Source organism: Schistocerca gregaria, chromosome 9 (assembly GCF_023897955.1).
Source record: "Schistocerca gregaria isolate iqSchGreg1 chromosome 9, iqSchGreg1.2, whole genome shotgun sequence".
Classification (NCBI taxonomy): domain Eukaryota; kingdom Metazoa; phylum Arthropoda; class Insecta; order Orthoptera; family Acrididae; genus Schistocerca; species Schistocerca gregaria.
Window position 1 is genome coordinate 81,626,119 of NC_064928.1, and position 23,070 is coordinate 81,649,188.

At 41.7% G+C, this 23,070-nt stretch overlaps 1 protein-coding gene across 1 annotated transcript in view; it reads right to left on the reverse strand.

The window, feature by feature from the left end:
- The window catches only part of LOC126291440 (uncharacterized), a 137,550-nt gene that overhangs the window by 35,224 nt on the left and 79,256 nt on the right, over positions 1-23,070 (reverse strand). The window contains exon 11 of the mRNA XM_049984954.1: positions 13,996-14,317. Coding sequence (XP_049840911.1) covers positions 13,996-14,317 — 322 coding nt within the window. The remainder of the gene's footprint in view (positions 1-13,995; positions 14,318-23,070) is intronic.

The following is a 23,070-nucleotide window of genomic DNA, read 5'->3' on the forward strand; positions in this document are numbered from 1 at the left end:
CTTCTACTCCAGTCTCGTATTGTTCATGGAAAGAAGGATTGTCGGTATGCTTCTGTGTGGGCTCTAATCTCTCTGATTTTATCCTCATGGTCTCTTCGAGAGATATACGCAGGAGGGAGCAATATACTACTTGACTCCTCGGTGAAGGTATGTTCTCGAAACTTCAGCAAAAGCCCGTACCGAGCTACTGAGCATCTCTCCTGCAGAGTCTTCCACTAGAGTTTATCTAGCATCTCCGTAATGCTTTCGCGATTACTAAATGATCCTGTAACGAAGCGCGCTGGTCTCCGTTGGATCTTATCTATCGCTTCTATCAACCCTATCTGGTATGGATCCCACACTGCTGAGCAGTATTCAAGCAGTGGGCGAACAAGCGTACTGTAACCTACTTCTTTTGTTTTCGGATTGCATTTCCTTAGGATTCTTCCAATGAATCTCAGTCTGGCACCTGCTTTACCGACAATCAAGTTTATATGATCATTCCATTTTAAATCACTAATGCGTACTCCCAGATAATTTATGAAATTATCTGCTTCCAGTTGCTGACCTGCTATTTTGTAGCTAAATTAGAAGGGATCTATCTTTCTATGCATTCGCAGCACATTACACTTGTCTACATTGAGATTCAATTGCCATTCCCTGCACCATGCGTCAATTCGCTGCAGATCCTCCTGCATTTCAGTACAATTTTCCATTGTTACAACCTCTCGATACACCACAGCATCATCTGCAAAAAGTCTCAGTGAACTTCCGATGTCATCCACAAGGTCATTTATGTATATTGTGAATAGCAACGGTCCTATCACATTTCCTTGCGGCACACCTGAAATCACTCTTACTTCGGAAGACTTCTCTCCATTGAGAATGACATGCTGCATTCTGTTACCTAGGAACTCTTCAATCTAATCACACAATTGGTCTGATAGTCCACATGGTCTTACTTTGTTCATTAAACGACTGTGGGGAACTGTATCGAACACCTTGCGGAAGTCAAGAAACACGGCATCTACCTGTGAACCCGTGCCTATGGCCCTCTGAGTCTCGTGGACGAATAGTGCGAGCTGGGTTTCACACGACAGTCTTTTTCGAAACCCATGCCGATTCCTACAGAGTAGATTTCTAGTCTCCAGAAAAGTCATTACACTTGAACGTAATACGTGTTCCAATATTCTACAACTGATAGACGTTAGAGATATAGGTCTATAGGTCTGCACATCTGTTCGACGTCCCTTCTTGAAAACGAGGATGACCTGTGCCCTTTTCCAATCCTTTGGAACGCTACGCTCTTCTAGAGACCTACGGCACACCGCTGCAAGAAGGGGGCAAGTTCCTTCATGTATTCTGTGTAAAATCAAACTGGTATCCCATCAGGTCCAGCGGCCTTTCCTCTTTTGAGCGATTTTAATTGTTTCTCTATCCCTCTGTCGTCTATTTCGATATCTACCATTTTGTCATCTGTGCGACAATGTAGAGAAGGAACTACAGTGCAGTCTTCCGCTCTGAAACAGCTTTGGAAAAAGACATTTAGTATTTCGGCCTTTAGTCTGTCATCCTCTGTTTCAGTACCATTTTGGTCACAGAGTGTCTGGACATTTTGTTTTGATTCACCTACTGCTTTGACATAAGACCAAAATTTCTTAGGATTTTCTGCCAAGTCGGTACATAGAACTTTACTTTCGAATTCATTGAACGCTTCTCGCATAGCCCTCCTCACACTAAATTTCGCTTTGCCCTTCCCCCCAAGAGATCGGCCAGCTAGAAGAGGCGTCTGGCCATGGCTGCCAGGGTGGCAGCTCTGTAGACTTCGAAGCGGTGTGTCAAACTGCCAGTTGCCGTTGTTGGGGGTATGTGCCGGAACTATTCGCGATCATGCGCCTGGCGTATCAAAGCAGTTCCTGGACTAGCTGCGACCTCTGGTAAATCTGTTCTGCAGGCTCTGTGAATGGACAGTGGTGCCTGGCGGCCGTTGGTGGTGATCTGGTGTTCTATTGTGGCTGCCTGTAAGTATTTGTGTTGACAACACAGACAACATTACCATATTTACTCGAATCTAATCCACACTTTTTCCCGGTTTTTGTAATCCAATAAACCGGCTGCAGCTTAGAATCGAGTGCAAAGTAAGCAGAAGTTCTGAAAAATGTTGGTAGGTGCCGCCACAACTAACATATGCCATCGAATATATGTAGCGCTACACAGGCATCTTTTGCACTTGCAGGAACAAAGATAAGCACTGGCGCCAAAACCTCTGCGTCAGTAAATAAATTAAAAAAAAAAAAGTGGAAGACGAGCTTTTTTTCTTCGCCCCGAGTTTCGACCATTGCACTTTCATACATCATCCAACGAAGTAAATACAAATTCCGTATTGTTCATCTTCGAATGTGGCAGCATTTCAAAGTACTACGAAAATCTGACTGGCAATACTGTTTGACATGTTTGTCAATATGGCCAACTCCAAGTTCTGAATTTTTTCCTACCTGTGAGAAGAGATGGTCGTTAATAGGAACTTTTATGAATTGTGAATCACATGCAGTATTCTCTTTGCCATAAGAATAATACGAATAAAAACATTTTGCCACGTATTCTTTCGTGTTTGCTGCTATCTCATTTAAATCCTGTCTGCCTAATAAACTAAGAAACTAAATGATGCAACAACAAACGCGTAAGACTATACATATAATGTCATGTTTATATTCGTATTATTCTTCTGCCTAATAGTGATACAATCAGAAATGGAGCACGGCATTTGGCTAGATTTTTAAGTCTAAGATTACTCTAATTCCTGTGCAGAATGTAATGTATTAAAGAGGCGTCTGCAAAGATTTTCAAACGGATAAAAATTTTCGATAACCTCTCGTTCAGAACATCTTCTATCATACGCAGTCTTTTATTTGGTTCTTGTTGATCATTATCAAAGAAAGCAGCAGTGTAAGTAACAACAAATAGCATTCTCTTGTCATTGTTTCACTAATGAGACAATTCCTCTCTTTTTTTTTTATAAAAAAAAATTGTAAGTGGCGGAAGCGTGCACAAAAGTAAGCCATGCCGCGAGCGGCGACAGGTCGTGAACACTCATTATCAGAATGCGACAAACAACGGATTACACAGTACAATAATGCATTTTCAGCTTAGAGTTACGTAAACACCTATAACAAAGAGAACGGCATTTATCAGATCAAAGAAAAATAAGCAATCAATTCAAACCAGACGAAGCACGTGAAAAATGAAGGGTACCCGTACAACTACGGACGGAGTGCCTGACGCATAGCAATGGCTACCTGGTTAAGCTTAGCTGCTAAGCATACGACTTGAACCAAACTACTGTAGCGGTGTCGTCATTCATTCGTCCAAAATTGTGTATCATATTACAATGGACCAACTTTGTTTCGATTTGGAGGTGGGGCTAAGACTTTTCTCTTCCCTTGAATTTCTAGTCTCAAATTTCAGGTGCGGCTTAGATTCGGGAAATTTCTTTTTTTTCCTTGATTTCGAGTCTCATTTTTCAGGTGCGGCATAGATTCGAGTAAATATGGTAAGTTTTCCTGGAGAATATACGCCATGTGATGCAGACATCCAGTGTTGGTTGCACGTGAAGTGGGTTGCTGGTGCAGTAGGCACTAAACTGTATGAAGTGGGTGGCCACAGCAGACCTCTCACACCCAGGGGAGAGTAGAATGCCCATTTCAATGTAAGGTCCCGGGGCCACAGGCGACAGGAGACTGGGGGCAGTCGCATTTGCAGGATCCATCCCCACGGATGTGGGACCCTCTGCCGGAGGATCCCCCTGGGGTGTGATCAGCATTGACGGTGGAGGCGGGGGTTGGGCGGAGAGAGGAGCACCGTCATCCCCAAGGGCCACCAGCCCTGGAGGCGGCAGAGGAGCTGGCTGTGAACTGCACTGGAGGCGAAGCTGGTTGGTGTGCTTCCAGAACACAGTGCCATAATCGATGGTGACTGCAGCCGTAGCGTGGCCAATGAGCTACGAGACCACGGCAGGGATCCACCTGGGACGATGCTGGATGAACACCATCACCCGGACCGGACCCTGCAGAGAATAGCGGTGCCGTGTCGAATGTGAGGAGCTGGGCATGGTGAAGAGGTAAGACAAGGGGGATCAATGAGGGCAGCCGTGAAGTTTTTCAACTGGGGATGATCCACCCTGAACACTGGATCTGTAAGAGGAAAGAAAGATGGTTAGTGTGTCATCCAGGGAGTCTTGGGGACACAATTTCGACAGCTGGACTGAATGTCCAGACAAACTGTTCAGCTAATCCGTTAGATGCAGGATGAAAGGGAGCGGCATGAATCAATTGGTGCAGGACAAGGTAAATTCAGAAGATGTAAATTGATGGCCATTGTTGGTCACCAAAGTTTCCAGAAGGCCCTCAATGGCAAGTAAGTGGCAAAGAGCTTGGATGGTATGGGTGGAGGTCATGGATGACATGCGGGAGATGTAAGGAAACCCACTGCCTGTGTCCACATGGATAAGCTAGGAGGAGACGAGGAATGGGCTCGCGAAATCCGAGTGCAAATGGGACCAAGGAGAAGGAGCATAAGGCCATGGGAACAGGCAGTGAGGGGGCGCTGACTGGTGCTGTTGACAAGAGGGACATGAGGCCACCATGTGGGTGACTGCGGTGTCCATCCACTTCCAGTAGACATGCTGGCAGGCAAGCAGTTACGTCAGGAAAATCCTCCAATGACCACCGTGCAGGAGCTCCAAGACCCGCTGGTGGAGGGAGGGTGGCAGCACCACCTGCCAATGATCATCGTCACCCAAGACAAGGAGGACCCCATCTCTGACAGACAGGTCATGGCAGTGGTGCCAGTAGGCCCGGACCTCTGGCTGCAGCAGCTGATGATGGTTTGACAGCCACCCAAGCTGAACATGGTGCATCAGCACCTGGAGGGTTGGGTCATCTGCCATGTGACGAGTTTGGCATCCAGCAGCAAATCAGCGACTGCCCTGGCAGCGGTGTCATCCAGTGGAAACAGGCAACCGGGTCAGTGTCGAACTCCGGGTCAGTGCCCACTGGGAGACGAGAGAGAAAATCCTCGCTGGCATGGAGAGCTGCGGCCCAAACACAGATGTCGTAGGAGTATTCTCCGAGGGACAATGCCCAGCACTGGAGGCAGTGAGCAGTCATGGGGATGGCGGCCATAGTGCTAAACAATGAGGCCAGAGGTTTGTGATCGGTGTAGAAAGGAAAGCAATGGCAGTAGATGAAATCGTGGAATTTCTTAAACCCAAAGCTGATGGCCAAGGCCTCCTTCTCAATTTGCCTGTAGTTACGCTGAGCTGGGGATAGTGTTTTGGAGCCGAAGAGACAACACGGCTCCCACACCATAGTCTGATGCATTGGCAGCCAAGGTGAGAGGCTTGGTGGGGTCATAAAGGACAAAGCAAGTCAGCATCATGAGAGAAGACTTCAGACAAGAGAATGCCCTGTCACAAGCCAGCGACCAGTCCCAGTAATATTCTTACAGAGCAGGCAGTGAAGTGTTTCCGCCAGAACCGTGGCATGTGGGACAAAATGATGGTGGTAATTGAGTTGCGAGATGTCTTTTGGATGTGGCAGCCATTGTATAGCCTCGACATACTGGGGTGTGGGTCGAATGCCATCAGCTCTCAAAACATGATAGGTCACCCGAGGAACAAAAATAAGACATTTCGCCTGTTGCAACATAAGCCAGCACCCTGAAGATCGTGGAAGAGGTGCCAGAGGTTCTGGGCCGAGCCAAGGCTGGAGACACCAGCATTGGCGACCTCAAATGGGAGTTGGTGGTAACGGAAGAGCCTGAAAGAGGTATTGATTACCAAGATCAATTTCGATGACTTGTTTAAAGGCAACTGGACATAGGCATCCTGCAGGTCAATTTTGGCAAACGCCTCGCCACCAGCCAACCTGCACAGGATGTCATCAACTTTGGGTATGGGACAGGAGTCAGTAACAGACTGAGCATTGACAGTGTCCTTAAAATTCCCACAAATGTGAAGAGATCCATTAGGTTTCTCAAGGACCATGATGGGTGTAGCTCAACTATTATGGTGGACCCGGGTCAGGATGCCCTCAGCCTCAGTCACGAGTGGAGAGCCTTGTAAAACTTTGGGACTGCCGAGGGGAGGAGTTCAGTACGGGCTCTGAATACAGAGATCCCCGGAGATGTGGCAGAGAACATGTCTGGAAAGCCATCGAGAAGTTACTGCAAGTCATGTATCTCGAGGCCTAGTAAGGGAAAAAGATATATTCCAAATAAGTTGGTGGCCTTAGGGGCGGATAGGACCAAAACCGCGACAACGTGAGTGAGGTACTGGACCCAAGCCAAGAACCACCCCTGTAGTCGCATGATGTCGTTGCTGTAGCTCTTCAATGAAGTATGGAACAGACAAAGCAGTGGTTATGATGATAGGAATCCTCATCAATGACGGTGGCAGAGGACCCTGTATCCACTTGAAAAGGGAGAGGAGTGCCGTCCACCTGCACAGTCAGAGTGATCTCTGCTGCCGTGTGTGGAAAAACCGACTGCATGAAGGAAATTGGTGTCAGTGGGTCCGTCTCATCCACCACGCAGTCAGAGGCATCCAAAGCAGTGTGGTTCAAAGCCATCAATGACAACCACTGACAGACCGCGGCTATGGCCCTTTTTTACGGGGGCTGAACAGGTCATCCTCCGGAAGCAGCAATGTTGCCTCTGACGAAGCATTGACTAAAGGAGGGCAACCGTTGTCACTGCTGCTGCTGCCACTGCGGCCGTAGTTGGTGCATGTGGGGACTGGCATCCTGATCTTGGAGGGTGGGTGTGGCCGCACAAGGGGGCCCCGGCACTGCTATGGTGATGTGACCTGGAGTCACGGGTTGCGGGTGGCTAAGACCTGCGCCAGGGACTACAGTGCGGAAGCAGAGTGAAAGGACAGCTAATGAGCATGGATAATGGATAAACAGGTGTCTAAAGAGAGACCTTTCAGCTACATAAGATCAGTCCACAATGTATCATCTGGGAATGGACAAGAATCGTATCACGAATGAGTGCTGAACCATAAGATTACTTGCAATGGGGGTTGCCACAGAAAAATGAAAGTCATGGGAGGGACCTTGCAGCATAGCAATCCATTCCCTGTATGACTTTGCAAGAAGCTTCTGACACCAAAAGAACTTGTGATGTGCTGCCGCCATGTGGACCTGGGAGTCAAAATAATCTAATAGGCTAGAAGTCAGCATCTCGTAGGAGAGAGCATAACGTTCTGTATCAGGATGCAACTGTTGCAGAAGGTGATTAACTTACGAATCCACATACGTGACAAAAAACCAGTGACATCATGAGCAACAAAGTGTTGCTCCAGATGAGCCGTGTAGTTGCCCCAAGGCTCAATGGATCTGTCAAACTTGGGAAACGCAGGGGGTGCAGCACGAAGCCGCAGAAGCAGGGAAGCTGCATGGGACCCCTGCATAGGCACCTCAATGGGAGCAGTGGACATTGCCTGCAAACACTGATTAATGAGCTCATATGTTTGTTGCATAAGATTCAACAGCACTATGACTCACGATCTTGGTTCATCAAGACCTGGAATAGTGGACAACAACTGAGCAAAAACGGTAATCTCGTAAACCAACTTGTTGCCACTGAAGTATCTGCACTAGCAGAATAGAAAAATGCAGAAAACAAGCCTGAAAACAATTTACTGGACTCACCAAAATGAAACATTTATATAATCTCCAAAAGAATAACACATTCAATCCGGACTGCAGATCATCACAAATATAAAACATTCTCATCACGGGGAGAGATCACAATGAAACAGTTATACAATGTCGAAAGGTTTGTCAAATATACCAAGCCCATGCACAAGAGATCGGCCAACTAGAACAAACGTCTGGCCATGACTGCCGGGGTGGCAGCTCTGTAGACATCCAAGTGGCACATCAAATTGCCTTTTTCTGGCAGTGTGCCGCCTTATAAAGCCCATTGATGCAGGTATCTGCTGGAAATATTTGCGATCCCATGCCTGGCACATCAAAGTAGTTCTTGAGCTAGGTACAACCTCTGATGAAGCTATTCTGCAGGTTCCGCGAACGGGTGGTGGTCCCTATCAGCCTTTGGTGGAGACCAGGTGTTGTGTTAAGTTATGGCTACTCGTATTGGCTGGATTTGAAGTGGGATGCCGATGCAATAGGCGCTACAATGTATGAAGTAGGCGGCCACAGCAATTTCAACCAGGGTTTTCCATTGCCTGAGAATCTGTTTTATTGCTATATTGTCATTTATTCTCAATAAATATCCAAACTCTATCAATCTTCTTTTCCCAATTCTTTGTTTTTCTTGTTTCTGTGTTTTTACATTTTTCGCAATTTTTTCTTTTTAGAGACTTAAATAAATCTGTCCATTATCTGTTCCAAGAGCATGACTTGCATTTCTATATCTGCTACATTTTTAGATAGTCCAGAATTTTACTTTGATACAGTGTTTCCTTTTTCCCAGCTTTATTGGTGCTACTGGTATTCTTTTAATTTTCATACTAAATCCTTACTATTTTTTTCTTGTATGCAGTTGAAGAGCAATGTAAATGAATTGTCACTTTATCTTACACATGTATTTCTTTGAAACGGCATAGATACTTTGCTGATCAACTTCCTTTTTTGAAAATTCATCAGAGTATTTCACAGACTCCATTTGCCAGTTCAGATGTAAGACAAATTCTTGGTTTTCTCTACCTGTGGCTTCTCATTGAAAGAGTTGATTATCTTCTTGAATTCCACAGATGTTTTTAATTGAGAAATCAGTGGCACTTTATATTCAGATTTAATATCTACACTAAGCAAGTTCTGTTTTTTCTGTATCCATTTTAATATTCATCTGAATCAATGTCCAGACTTTTTTCAGAGCTATTAAGCACAATTTTAAAAGACTTTCATAGGCTACTAGGGTAGAGATTCTTATGCAATTACTGAGTCATTTCTGGTCACTTTTGTTCGGCTGTTATTTTACAACTAGTGAATTTTGTCATGCAGTTTCATTTTCATACATCTTAATGTTTATGACCTCATTTCCTGACTACGTGTCAAACAATGTTATAATTTTGTAGATACATAAATTAAAATGTCATGCATAATTTGGCAATTTTCCACATGTCGTAAGTGTTTATGACATTATATCTCCTGAACTATGTGTTGTGCAATTATACATTTTTCCAAGAACATTCAGTGGTATACGTGAATATTGTCTGCAAAATGTACTTAGTAGTAAAGAAGTAATGAATTATAAATTCCTGCCTGATGCAACAGTTTTACTGTACGAGCAGTGAAAATGTGCTTGAGATAAACAATCTTCTTTTCATCATTTTTTGAGGAATATCAGTGATAAGAAGTTTAATAAAGGTTTGAAATTATGTGTAAAATCAGTTGGAAGTTACCAAGTGCTCTCTTTCTCAAATACTGGAAATATATGATCTTCTTTGTCACCCACACCCCTTTGAGATGTAGGCGGTTCTTACACACACAGTCATTCTTTGCAGCCAATAAGTGACATGTGTACCAAGTTTATATGAAATCAATACAGTGGTTTAGGAGGAGATATGGACACTTTTATAATATGTATGTATTCTTCAACAGTCACTACACTTCTCAATGATGAGTTATTTACAGCATCTGGAAAGCTTTAAGGTTTCATCCAAAATATCATAGCTTGCCATGTATAGAAGAGGAGTTACAAGCAATAGGAAGTTCTCCCATGGAAAGAAAATGATGTCCAAGTATTAGTTGTTTCAAACTTGAGGATAAGCAGAAATTCTGGTAGACCTGTGTCCACACCAATGGACCACAAGTTAAAACTTCCCAGTGGTATTCACACAGCTTTCCAGTTAAGAAATTCCCATTATGCTGGGGAGCAACTGAAGTAATGTGTTGATTTTTCTACTGAATATTTGCACAAAGTCACAACATTCAGCTTAGTGATACTTTTTCGTTATGGAGCTCCTACCTGTCATGATGATCAATTCATGATAATTAGCAAAGATAATTTGTATCATTTTCGACCACATTGGTCAGAGAGAAGGTGTACCTCTCCATTTGTTATGAGGTATCTCTGGCTCAAAGTCTCTAACAAATGTTTTAACAAAAAGAATACAATGCAACAATGCTTCAAATAAAGAGTTATAAATTCTGTAAGGACACAAGTGCAGTTATTTCTGGTTCTCTTTAGCAGTCAAGCAATGAGAGATTCTATTGTGAAAAATTTTTACTTCAGTTTTAATAATTTTTCGGTGTATTTGTTATTGTATTGCTGGTATCCTTGCGATTTTTGAAAGTTGTTCATTTGTCCTACTACAGTTTTCTTCATGTGCATTTGCTATATGTTTTACATAGCATTTTCATATTTATGTTTTCACCTTCACTAGTTATATTCATCATCACAGAACCACCAAGCTAATTGTCAGAAGAAAAAAACTGAAATACAGTCCACTGTCTACTCATAGATAATACCACTTAAAGGTATTAAGGGTATTAAGGTTGTGGGTGCCTGTCAGACTTTTGCTACAAAGTTTCAATGTCACTGTACAACTTCTGATCTTCAACAGTCCTTATATGTGTGCACGCATCATTCCAAGCTCAGATTATTTAAAAGCAGGGGACACTATGAATGATAAGAAACCGTTGCTTCTCCTTCAGCTAATTTTCAGTACTGTTGCACTGCATACTGCTCGGGCTTACAAATGTGTGAATTAATTAGACAACAGCCCTTGCAAAGAATGACAAAAAGATGCTCTAATTAATTAGGAGAACACTATGGAAATTGTGGCACATATAGCAGCAAATCTTTTATTCCTTGCATATCAGTCATTCAGTGTCATCTTATTGACTGGTCTCCTTTGCCATTCCTACCTCCTAATATTTTCAAATCTCATCTTTGCTGCCATCTCACTGCTGGCTTCTCTCTTGCCTCGTCCTGTTGCCTCCATTGACCAAGTGTCTTGTTCAGCTTAACTACCAACTATTTTACATAATTTCAAAAGCTACTGAGTCTTACATCTTATACATGTGTGGCAATGTGCTAATGCCGACCCCATCTCCCGCTCCTGGTATGTGTACTTTCTTTTCTATCTTCATTTGGTTTCAGATGTATGCCCTCCCAAGCAAATGAAGTATTTTTCATATAACCTTAAATATGGCAACAGGTGACTGGATACTCAACCAATATCCATGAGAAAAGACTAATGATATTCACCCACAGATGAAAATCCATTTGGGTCTGAAGCTCACTTTTTCTTAGTGCAACTGGTCAGCAAGGTGTCCCTCCACCCAATATGCCACTGAAAATGAAAGCATGGACAATGAGTGCAACCATAATGGCAGTCAACATGCATACATTTAGGTACTTCACATGCAGAAGGACAACAATGCTTCATCCAAATGCACCCTGCATTGGCTCCTTACTTAGTTTGCATTTATCGCGAATCTCTTGCCCAACGTAAAGTCCCGAGCAACTGGAAAAAAGAACAGGTGATGCCCATATATAAGAAGGGTAGAAGGACGGATCCTCAAAATTACAGATCAATATCCTTAACATCAGTTTGTTGCAGGATTCTTGAACATATTCTCAGTTCGAATATAATGAATTGCTTTGATACAGAGAAGTTGCTGTCCATGCATCAGCATGGCTTTAGAAAGCATCGCTCCTGCGAAATGCAACTCGCCCTTTTTTCACATGATATCTTGCAAACCATGGATCAAGGGTATCAGATGGATGGCATATTACTTGACTTACGGAAAGTGTTTGACTCGGTGCCCCACTGCAGACTCCTAACTAAGGTACGAGCATATGGGATTGGTTACCAAGTATGTGAGTCGCTTGAAGACTTCTTAAGTAATAGAACCCAGTACATTGTCCTCAATGGTGAGTGTTTATCGGAGGTGAGGGTATCATCTGGAGTGCCCCAGGGAAGTGTGGTAGGTCCGCTGTTGTTTTCTATCTACATAAATGATCTTTTGGATAGGGTGGATAGCAATGTGCAGCTGTCTGTTGATGATGTTGTGATGTATGGCAAGGTGTCGTCGTTGAGTGACTGTAGGAGGATACAAGATGACTTGGACAGGATTTGTGATTGGTGTGAAGAATGGCAGCTAGCTCTAAATATATGTAAATTAATGCAGATGAATAGGGAAAAGAATCCTGTAATGTTTGAATACTCCATTAGTAGTGTAGCACTTGACACAGTCATGTCGATTAAATATTTGGGCGTAACATTGCAGAGCGATATGAAGTGGGACAAGCATGTAATGGCAGTTGTGGGGAAGGCGGATAGTCGTCTTCGGTTCATTGGTAGAATTTTGGGAAGATGTGGCTCATCTGTAAAGGAGACCGCTTATAAAACTCTAATACGAGCTATTCTTGAGTACTGCTCGAGTGTTTGGGATCCCTACCAGGTCGGATTGAGGGAGGACATAGAAGCAATTCAGAGGCAGGCTGCTAGATTTGTTACTGGTAGGTTTGATCATCACGCGAGTGTTACGGAAATGCTTCAGGAACTCGGATTGGAGTCTCTAGAGGAAACGAGGCGTTCTTTTCGTGAACTCAGCATTTGAGGCTGTCTGCAGTACAATTTTACTGCCGCCAACTTGCATTTCGCAGAAAGGCTACAAAGATAAGATAAGAGAGATTAGGGCTCGTACAGAGGCATATAGGCAGTCATTTTTCCCTCATTCTGTTTGGGAGTGGAACAGGGAGAGAAGATGCTAGTTGTGGTACGAGGTACCCTCCGCCACGAACTGTATGGTGGATTGCAGAGTATGTATGTAGATGTAGTTGTAACGAAATTGTAGCATTGTCCTTCTAAATCAAATACAGCTAGAACCCTTTGCACTACACACATTATCATCTGTGCTCTTCCACATACTGTGATATAAGCTACTTCTGCTGTTCCAACTGTCTCCCATCATTAGCTGCTACTACAAACAAGAAATTTCATTAAGACGCATACTGCTGGCACTTCAGCCAAATTATATTTCCTCTGTTCATCTTGCATCTCTCCTAACACAGAGAGACTTGTAAATGTTATCCTAAATTATTTCTATCTGTCCTTTCTCCCTCTCTGATTGTTTATATGCTGTATATATTCAATATACAGGGTATCCACAGTTAATGTTCCAGTTTCAAAATGCTGTAGAAAGAGAACCACTACTAACAATGACGTCACATTTGAACAGCATATTACTGATGTAGGGGGAAGCATCATGAAATAAAAAAATTTACCAACAGATGGCACTGTAAGCATCTTAACACAAATGGGGTCTGTTACAAATGATAGATGAATTGCAATACAATGGCTGTGGTTCGGTTTGCTCAAAACACCAACCATACTGTTCAATTTACTTTCATGAATTGTGGCACTGTTAGGTTTATCCCATCCATCACTGCAAGGTCCTGCCACATCAGGTGAGAAAAATTGATTTTTAATTGCCCTGAGGTCAAAAACTGCATAAAAAGCAAAAAGACATTCATTTTTAATTGTCCAGGGGCCAAGAACCACATTTTAAAAAAAATGACATCAGTTTCTAATTGTCATGTTCAATATGCTGTCCACCAATTTCTGCCACAAGCTGAAATCCAGAAACAGCACATTCCATAACAGATCAGAGTGTCTCGGGGGCCACGTTCAGAATGTGTTGTGCAATGCATGTTTTCAGTTCAGATACATTCAAAATTAGAGCACTGGTTCCTGTTTCAAACATCTTTCAGATAACTCCACAGCCAGAAGTCACATGAATTAAGATCAGGTGACATGGATGACCAGGCTGTAGGAAAATGACAGCTTATAATTCTAGAATTTCTGCAATGCCTCTGCAGCAGCTGCTTCACTGCTTCAATGTCTTAAATAAATGGAGCATTGTAAATGTTTTAATAAGAAAAATGTTCCCAATATCATTTTATATTCACAATCCACTTCACACAATACATTATAAATATGGTAATCATGATGGAAGAAGTGAAGAAAACAAATCTTACCTGCAGCCACTGCCTTAGGAAAGGCAATATTAGAACTGATAGCCACACCAGCCATTTTGTCAAACATTTTTCCATTCGCTTCAAGGCATGGTACAGGATGTAAAGCCTCCATTCTAGAAATTTCAGCACTGTCAACATCTGGGTTCAAGTGCTGGCCCATATGTCGCTTCATTCTGCTACACACTTTTGTTTTAAAAGAGCACACAGAGCACTCTATAGGATCTTTCAGAATTGCACTCATTGGCAAGAGATGTATCTCCTCAGGTCCGTACACGGTCTTGGCCACACACACTGTTTGCTTATGTTTCGATTTTCCTTTTCCCTGAAAAACAAAGAGTTTAATATTTACATCTTCAACTTCTGTAGTCCTGTCGTCTTCAGTTGCGTGTAATATTATGGTATATTGATAATTTTTACTTATAGACCATCTGACAGCAACTGAATAAAACACAATTTTAGTGCCATACACGTTTCGCCTTTATTTTCTGCAAGGCATCATCAGTGGCAGGTTGTGTGGACAATTTCTTACATATTACGCTCCTGTTGCATTTTTGGTGTTGTTCTTCTTCTTATGAAAACCAATTTGCGTTTTTTTCCACATTCCACAGCACTATGCACTAAACGCTTGTTTTAATGCAATGTTTTCATTTCTGTTGCCGACTGTCCAATGAGTAACATTCCACAAGTCAGCGCATGGGATGTTAAGAAGTCTAAATGAAGTATGGAAGATAGACAATCTGAAAGAAATGCACTGGCTAAAGCCAGACACAGTACAGTCAGTGAGGTGAAAGGGCAAGAAGATACAGGGTGCCTGGCCAGAGAAATACAGAGTACTATCAACAGCATGAGAAGATTATTATTCATTATGAATAGGAAGACAGAGCAATATGAGTCACTGTCAACAATACAGTGAATGGATTATTCTCATCATAATCGAAACAAAATCAATGTCAACAATTATGCTCCAGGTATCACAACCAGGTACAGGGTGTGGGGGATTTGATTAGAAAATTCATTATGAAATGAGTCATGAAAATTATGCACTGATGGAGGAGTGTAATGCTGTATGAAATAGATGGCAGAATTAAAGGAGAATATGGACTCAGCAATAATGAGAAAGAGTTCTTGAGTTCTTCAATGGAAGTCAGCTACTAATAGCAAATATACTGTTAAAATTTACAAGAGATGGCAATCAGACAGACAAATGTAGATATCAGACAGTCTTTACTTCTCACCCCACACACTAAGTCTCCCTGACCTGTGGTTCTGGGTGACGTTTCCAAAATTTACCCCTTTTCCTAGACCTCTCCAGTCCTTTTTCTTCACCCCTCTTCCTTTCTCTTCAACCCTTCTGCCTGAAGAAGGAGCCACTGGCTCTGAAAGCTTGCCTAATTACAACCTTCTCTTGTGTGTGTGTGCTGCTGCCACTTGGTGAGTAGATTTTTTTACCTATCCAATTAAATTATTCCGTCAGATATTGATTGTTTACATTGTTACACAAGAAAAGTATACAGCAACGTAAGTCTCTTAAAAATGAAATTGATAGGTAGTCCCAAGAAGCCTTAATGAAATTTCTAGAGAAATGATTTCGAAAAACAAAAATATGGTCTTCAGAAAACTAAAAATAATTTTGGAAAAAATTAAAAGTAAAGGTGTCAACTGTAATATTACAAAATAAATTCCACTGTTGAAACTGCAGACGAGAGCAGATAGATGAAAAGACTACACTAAGGCACTCTATGAAGGTGAGGAAATGGCTGCCAACTCGAAACGAAAAGAGGGTGTCGATTTGGAGATAAGGAATCCAGCCTAAGAGTTAAGATTTCGGCAGAACTTTACAAGACCTATGGTCAAAAAAACAAGAAGTGACAAATGACATTCCTTAAAAATTTATAAAATTTATGGAGAAAGTGGCAACCAAATAATTTCTAAACTTAGTGTCTGGAATCTTTGAGAATGGAGACATACTATCAAACTTATGCAAGAATAACAACACCCTCCAAAAGACAGCAAGGGCAGATAAGTGCAAGAACTATGGCACAATCAGTTTCACAGTTCATATCTTCAAGATATTGTTCAGTTTAATAAATATAAGTCATGGAAGAAACTTGGGATTGTAGAATAAAAATCATCCTGATTTCTGAAAAGTAGACAAAGGTCTGCTGTTGTACCTGATAACAGAGACAAGATTTTAAAAAAATCTTACGTGGGATCTGTTGACCAATTGACAGCATTCAACATCACAAAATGGTGCAAGATGTATAAAATCCTTAAAAACACATCTACAAAGTATCAGGAAAGACTAATAATATACAGATGTACAAGAAACAAGACAAAACAAGAATGGAAGGCAAAAAATAAGCATTAAGATAAAAAAATTGTGTAAGTCAGGGATGCAACCTTTTTGTCTAATTTCCAACTTGTATTTCACAGAAGCTTTGCAGGAAATAAACATCCAGAAATGAGATTAAAGTTCAGGGTGAAAAGAAAACAATAATAAAATTAGCTGATGGCACAGCTATCGTCTGTGAAAGTGAGGATGATTTACAGAGTCTGTTGACTTGAATGGAAAAGAATATGGACTGGCAGCAAACCAAACAAAGACTAAATTACTCAAAAGCAGCAGGAATGGTGCAGTGAAATACTTAATATCAGAACTAAGGACTATATATCAGGCAAAGGGAAGGAATTCTGCTACCTTGCAAGAGAACTAAAACGTAACAGAAAAAGCAATGAGGATATAAGAAGCAGACTGGCTCAGGCAAAGAAAGCATTCCACAATAAAAGACATCTGCTAGTATGAATTTCTGGAGCACAGCACTGAATGGAAGTGAATCATGAACTGTTGTGAAACTGGAAAATGAGAGAATCAAAGTATTTGAAATATGGTGTTACAGAAGGATTCTGAAAATTTAATGGACTGACAAGAAATGAGGGGGTTATCTGCAGAATAAGGAAAGAAAGAAATATATGGAAAGAAAGCATGGACTCAACAATGAAAGGAAAATATTGTTGTTGTTGTTGTCTTCAGTCCTGAGACTGGTTTGATGCAGCTCTCCATGCTACTCTATCCTGTGCAAGCCTCTTCATCTCCCAGTACCTACTGCAACCTACATCCTTCTGAATCTGCTTGGTGTATTCATCTCTTGGTCTCCCTCTACGATATTTACCCTCCACGCTGCTCTCCAATACTAAACTGGTGATCCCTTGATGCCTCAGAACATGTCCTACCAACCAATACCTTTTTCTAGTCAAGTCTCTTCTCCCCAATCATATTCAACAGCTCCTCATTAGTTATGTGATCTACCCATCTAATCTTCAGCATTCTTCTGTAGCACCACAATTCGAAAACTTCTATTCTCTTCTTGTCTAAACTATTTATCGTCCATGTTTCACTTCCATACATGGCCACACTCCACACAAAGCACTTTCAGAAACGACTTCCTGACACTTAAATCTGTACCTGATGTTAACAAATTTCTCTTCTCCAGAAACACTTTCCTTCCCATTGCCAGTCAACACCTTATATCCTCTCCACTTTGACCATCATCAGTTATTTTGCTCCCCAAATAAACAAAACTCCTTTACTACTTTAAGTGTCTCATTTCCTAATCTAATTCCCTCAGCATCACACGACTTAATTCGACTACATTCCATTATCCTTGTTTTGCTTTTGTTGATGTTCATCTTATATCCTCCTTTCAAGACACTATCCATTCCGTTCAACTTCTCTTCCAAGTCCTTTGCTGTCCCTGACAGAATTACAATGTCATCAGCGAACCTCAAAGTTCTTATCCATGGATTTTAATATCTACCACGAATTTTTCTTTTGTTTCCTTCACTGCTTGCTCAATATACAGATTGAATAATATCAGGGAGAGGCTACAACCCTGTCTCACTCCCTTCCCAACCACTGCCTCCCTTTCATGCCTCTCCCATCTTATAACTGCCATTTGGTTTCTATACAAATTGTAAATAGCCTTTCGCTCCCTATGTTTTACCCCTGCCACCTTTAGAATTTGAAAGAGAGTATTCCAGTCAACATTGTCAAAAGCTTTCTCTAAGTCTACAAATGCTAGAAACGTAGATTTGCCTTTCCTTAATCTAGCTTCTAAGATAAGTCATAGGCTCAGTATTACCTCACGTGTTCCAATATTTCTACGAAATCCAAACTGATCTTCCCCTAGGTCGGCTTCTACTAGCTTTTCAATTCATCTGTAATGAATTAGCATTAGTATTTTGCAGCCGTGACATATTAAACTGATAGTTTGGTAATTTTCACATCTGTCAACACCTGATTTCTTTGGGATTGGAATTATTATATTCTTCTTGAAGTCTGGGGGTATTTTGCCTGTGTTATACATCTTGCTCACCAGATGGTAGAGTTTTGTCAGGACTGGCTCTCCGAAAGCTGTCAGTAGTTCTAATGGAATGCTGTCTACTCCGGGGCCTTGTTTCGGCTCAGGTCTTTCAGTGCTCTGTCAAATTCTTCACGCAGTATCGTATCTCCCATTTCATCTTCATCTTCATCCTCTTCCATTTCCATAATATTGTCCTCAAGTACATCGCCCTTGTATAGGCCCTCTATATACACCTTCCACCTTTCTGCTTTCCCTTCTTTGCTTAGAACTGGGTTTCCATCTGTGCTCTTGATGTTCATACAAGTGGTTCTATTTTCTCCAAAGGTCTCTTTAATTTTCCTGTAGGCAGTATCTATCTTACCCCTAGTGAGATAAGCTTCTATATCCTTACATTTGTCCTCTAGCCATCCCTGCTTAGCCATTTTGCACTTTTTTACTGCATTTTTATATTTTCTCCTTTCATCAATTAAATTCACTATTTCTTCTGTTACCCAAGAATTTCTACTAACACTCGTCTTTTTACTTACTTGATCCACTGCTGCCTTCACTACTTCATCCCTCAAAGCTACCCATTCTTCTTCTACTGTATTTCTTTCCCCCATTCCTGCCATTTGTTCCCTTACACTCTCACTGAAATTCTGTACAACCTCTGGTTTAATCAGTTTATCCAGGTCCCATATCCTTAAATTTCATCCTTTTTGCAGATTCTTCAGTTTTAACCTACCGTTCATAACCAATAGATTGTGGTCAGAGTCCACATCTGCCCCTGGAAATGCCTTACAATTTAAAACCTGGTTCCTAAATCTCTGTCTTACCATTATATAATCTATCTGAAATCTGTCTGTACCTCCAGGCTTCTTCCATGTATACAACCTTCTTTTATAATTCTTGAACCAAGTGTTAGCTATGATTAAGCTGTGCTCTGTGCAAAATTCTACCAGGCGGCTTCCTCTTTCATTTCTTAGCTCCAATCCATATTCACCTACTACATTTCCTTCTCTCCCTTTTCCTACTACTGAATTCCAGTCACCCATGACTATTAAATTTTCGTCTCCCTTCATTATCTGAATAATTTCTTTTATTTCGTCATACATTTCTTCAGTTTCTTCATCATATGCAGAGCTAGTTGACATAGACCCTTGCACTACTGTAGTAAGCGTGAGCTTCATGTCTATATTGGCCACAATAATGCGTTCACTATGCTGTTTGTAGTAGCTTACCCGCATTCTTATTTTTTTTATTCATTATTAAACCTACTCCTGCATTACCCCTATTTGACTTTGTATTTATAACCCTGTATTTGCCTGACCAAAAGTCTTGTTCCTCCTGCCACCGAACTTCACTAATTCCCACTATATCTAACTTTAACATATCCATTTTGTTTTTTAAATTTTCTAGCCTATCTGCCCAGTTAAGGGATCTGACATTCCAAGCTCCGACCCGTGGAACGCCAGTTTTCTTTCATCTGATAACGATGTCCTCTTGAGTAGTCCCCGCCCGGAGATCCGAATGGGGGGACTATTTTACCTCCGGAATATTTTACCCAAGAGGACGCCATCATCATTAACCATACAGCAAAGCTGCATGCCTTCGGGAAAAATTACGGCTGTAGTTTCCCCTTGCTTTCAACCGTTCGCAGTACCAGCACAGCTGTTTTGGCTAGTGTTACAAGGCCAGATCAGTCAATCATCCAGACTGTTGCCCCTGCAACTACTGAAAAGCCTGCTGCCCCTCTTCAGGAACCATGCATTTGTCTGGCCTCTCAACAGATACCCCTCCGTTGTGGTTGCACCTATGGTACGGCTATCTGTATCGCTGAGGTACGCAAGCCTCCCGACCAACGGCAAGGTCCATGGTTCATGGGGGAGGGAGGGGGGGAGGGGGGAATATATAGAGGAAAAAACCTATAAGAAACTGCAAGTAAGGTGCATTAAAAGGTGTCAGAAAATAACCTACATAATGCAAGAGGGAGCAGTAGAGGGTAACGTCCTGGCATTAATTTACATCACATTTCTATGATGGAGCTAATCAAAATTTTTCATTGTAACAGTAAATGAGGTGCATAATGTATGCAGCCACATCATGGTATTGGTCCTCCTCCTATTGTTTACACAAGAATTGCTTTTTAATTAAAATTTGTTTTGTAGTTTTTATCTTCACAAACACAACGCATTTCCAACACCAGATAAGGAGCCTGCCAGAAAAACTAATATGTCACTGAATGGATTAGGGATTAACACTACATGCTCCACCTGCCCTTAGTTCTCACCAGCTGAGGTTATCGAGAGCAAGACGAATCCATGGAGAAATCAACTGAAACTACAAAAACAGAAGCACAGTCAGTACCCAGTAGGTCTTAGGAACTTTTATACAACCAGCTGGGGGAGGTACCCCAGAAAAGTTTCCCCTTTTGTGTACCAGTTCAACAGACATCCGCCTCATTTGTGTGCATTGTACTTTATGGATGACAGTTTTTGTGGAGGTTTCTACCATCCCCACAATCCCACAATCCAATTAAAATCATTTGACAGTCAACATCTGTCACTTGTTGCTACAGTGTTGCCACATCAGCTGTGGGCTACTGTTCAGTAATAGGCAAAGAACAAACATGGTGGGCCATTTAACAAATGCTATAACTGTGTAATGGAGGAGCAGTGTTGGAAGCGGCCACTATGAGGTGTGATGGGAATGCGAGACGCTCTATTAACAGCTGATCCTAAATGTCCAATGGCTGAACTGTGGCAGACAACACATTTTGTAGCCCCAAATTTAAACTTGTGTCCTATCAGCAAACTGCGTCAGAACTAAAATTACTATCACTGCGCTCATGGCGATTAAACTAAGGCAGATGATGTATTTTGCAAGCCCTGCATTTAAACTCACACCCCAACCCAACGAAAACCTCATAATGTGCAATGTACCAACAGTCTGTCTACATGAGAAAACTCAAGACAGAAAAAATTCAGTTGCAGTACTAAAAGCAAACTGTAATTTCTTCCTGTCATTGGTTGCCTGAAACTATCCTCACACTGGCTACACAAGTTGCCACACTACCAAGCAATGAGCGGTTCTGGTTTGCACTTGGTTGCAGATTATAGGTGGCACAGACAGATTCAAAATGAAAAAAGAATGTTGCGAAGAAAAATAAGAGCGAATAAAAACTAAATACAGTGATGAAAATCACACAACAAGGTATTAGAAACAAAATAAATTACATTTAAATGAATTCATTAAACAAAAATAACGATCAAAGTGCTTTGATTACATTTAGAAATAAAAAAATGTAACATTTGACAAGATTCAAACCCACAACATTCCAAATGTATACTTTATACACTAACCAGCACACTACACCACTTAGGTCCTTGTGTTTATGACTCTGATGACCCAGTTGCAATGACGAACTGCAACCTTCAAAAATTTGGCTTTGCACAGTGCAATGTTATGGGAAGCTTATCTACTGTAAGCCAATCTCTATGATAATAATAACTGTGTATGTCGCACTGCATCATATACTATGCGAAAGGACCCAGTAGTATTTGATTTGTCACTGTGTGTCAAACGTCTGTTTTGTTAACATTGTTTTGTGTGTGTGTGTGTGTGTGTGTGTGTGTGTGTGTGTGTAATTCTAATCACACTATAGTGATTTAGCCACAAGCCCCACACTACAAAATATACAAAGGGCGAACAAAAAGTTTTGCACGGTTGTCTTTAATTTTTTTATTTTTTGCAGGCGAAGAATGAAATTTTTTGTGAACATACTTGGAACATTTAGCTATACATTGAGCCTACTCAGTGTAGCCTCCAGCAGCTGTGACGCATCTGGCCCAACATTCTTCCCATGATGTAAATGCACTTTGGTAAAATCCTGGGGATTGACTTTTACACCATCGCTTGACACAGAAAATAAGGTCTTTCTCACTATCAAAATGTTTTACCGCACAGGTGGGCCTTCAGACAACGAAAGAGTTAAAACTCAGACGGAGCCAAGTCAGGACTTTGGGGAGGATGAGGAACAATTTTCCAACCCATTTTCCTGATTGTTTGCTGTGTCATAAGGGCTGTATGGGATTTGGCATTATCATGGGGTAGTTTGATGAGCTGACCCTGAAGCTGTTGTCTGTGGGTTTTGGCACATTGCAGCTTGTCCAGTGACAAACAGTAACGGTCCCGGTTCATTGTGGAGCCAGCTTCCAAAAAGTCAATGAAAATGTCACAACACTGATTCCAGAAGAAGGAGGCCATCACCTTTCCGCCTGCTGTTCGTGAAAGTCTTGATTTCTTCTTCCGAGGGGAACCCAGACGACGCCAGGTTCAGACAACACCAACCATGTTTCATCTTGGGTACCGATGCCATCAAAACACTGTTTCCACTCTTCTGTAAAGGTCTTCATGAGACCCTCACATACATTCTTTCTCATAATTTTAACTTCTCTTTTCAATAATCTAGGCACCCAACATGCACAGATTTTTCTGTACCCTAGTGACTGTACCAGTGATACAACACAACACAATGACAAACCAGTCATTTCAGCAAGTTGCTGTGTCGTCACACATCTGTTATTTTGGATGATTTGATCAATGGTCTCCTTATTCACATCACTTACTGCTGTTGATGGTCTACCACATTGTGGATTGTCCGGTAGAGAGAAATCACCTTCTTTAAACCTCTGCAACCACTGCTGGATACTGCTGATATCCATTGTGTCCTCCC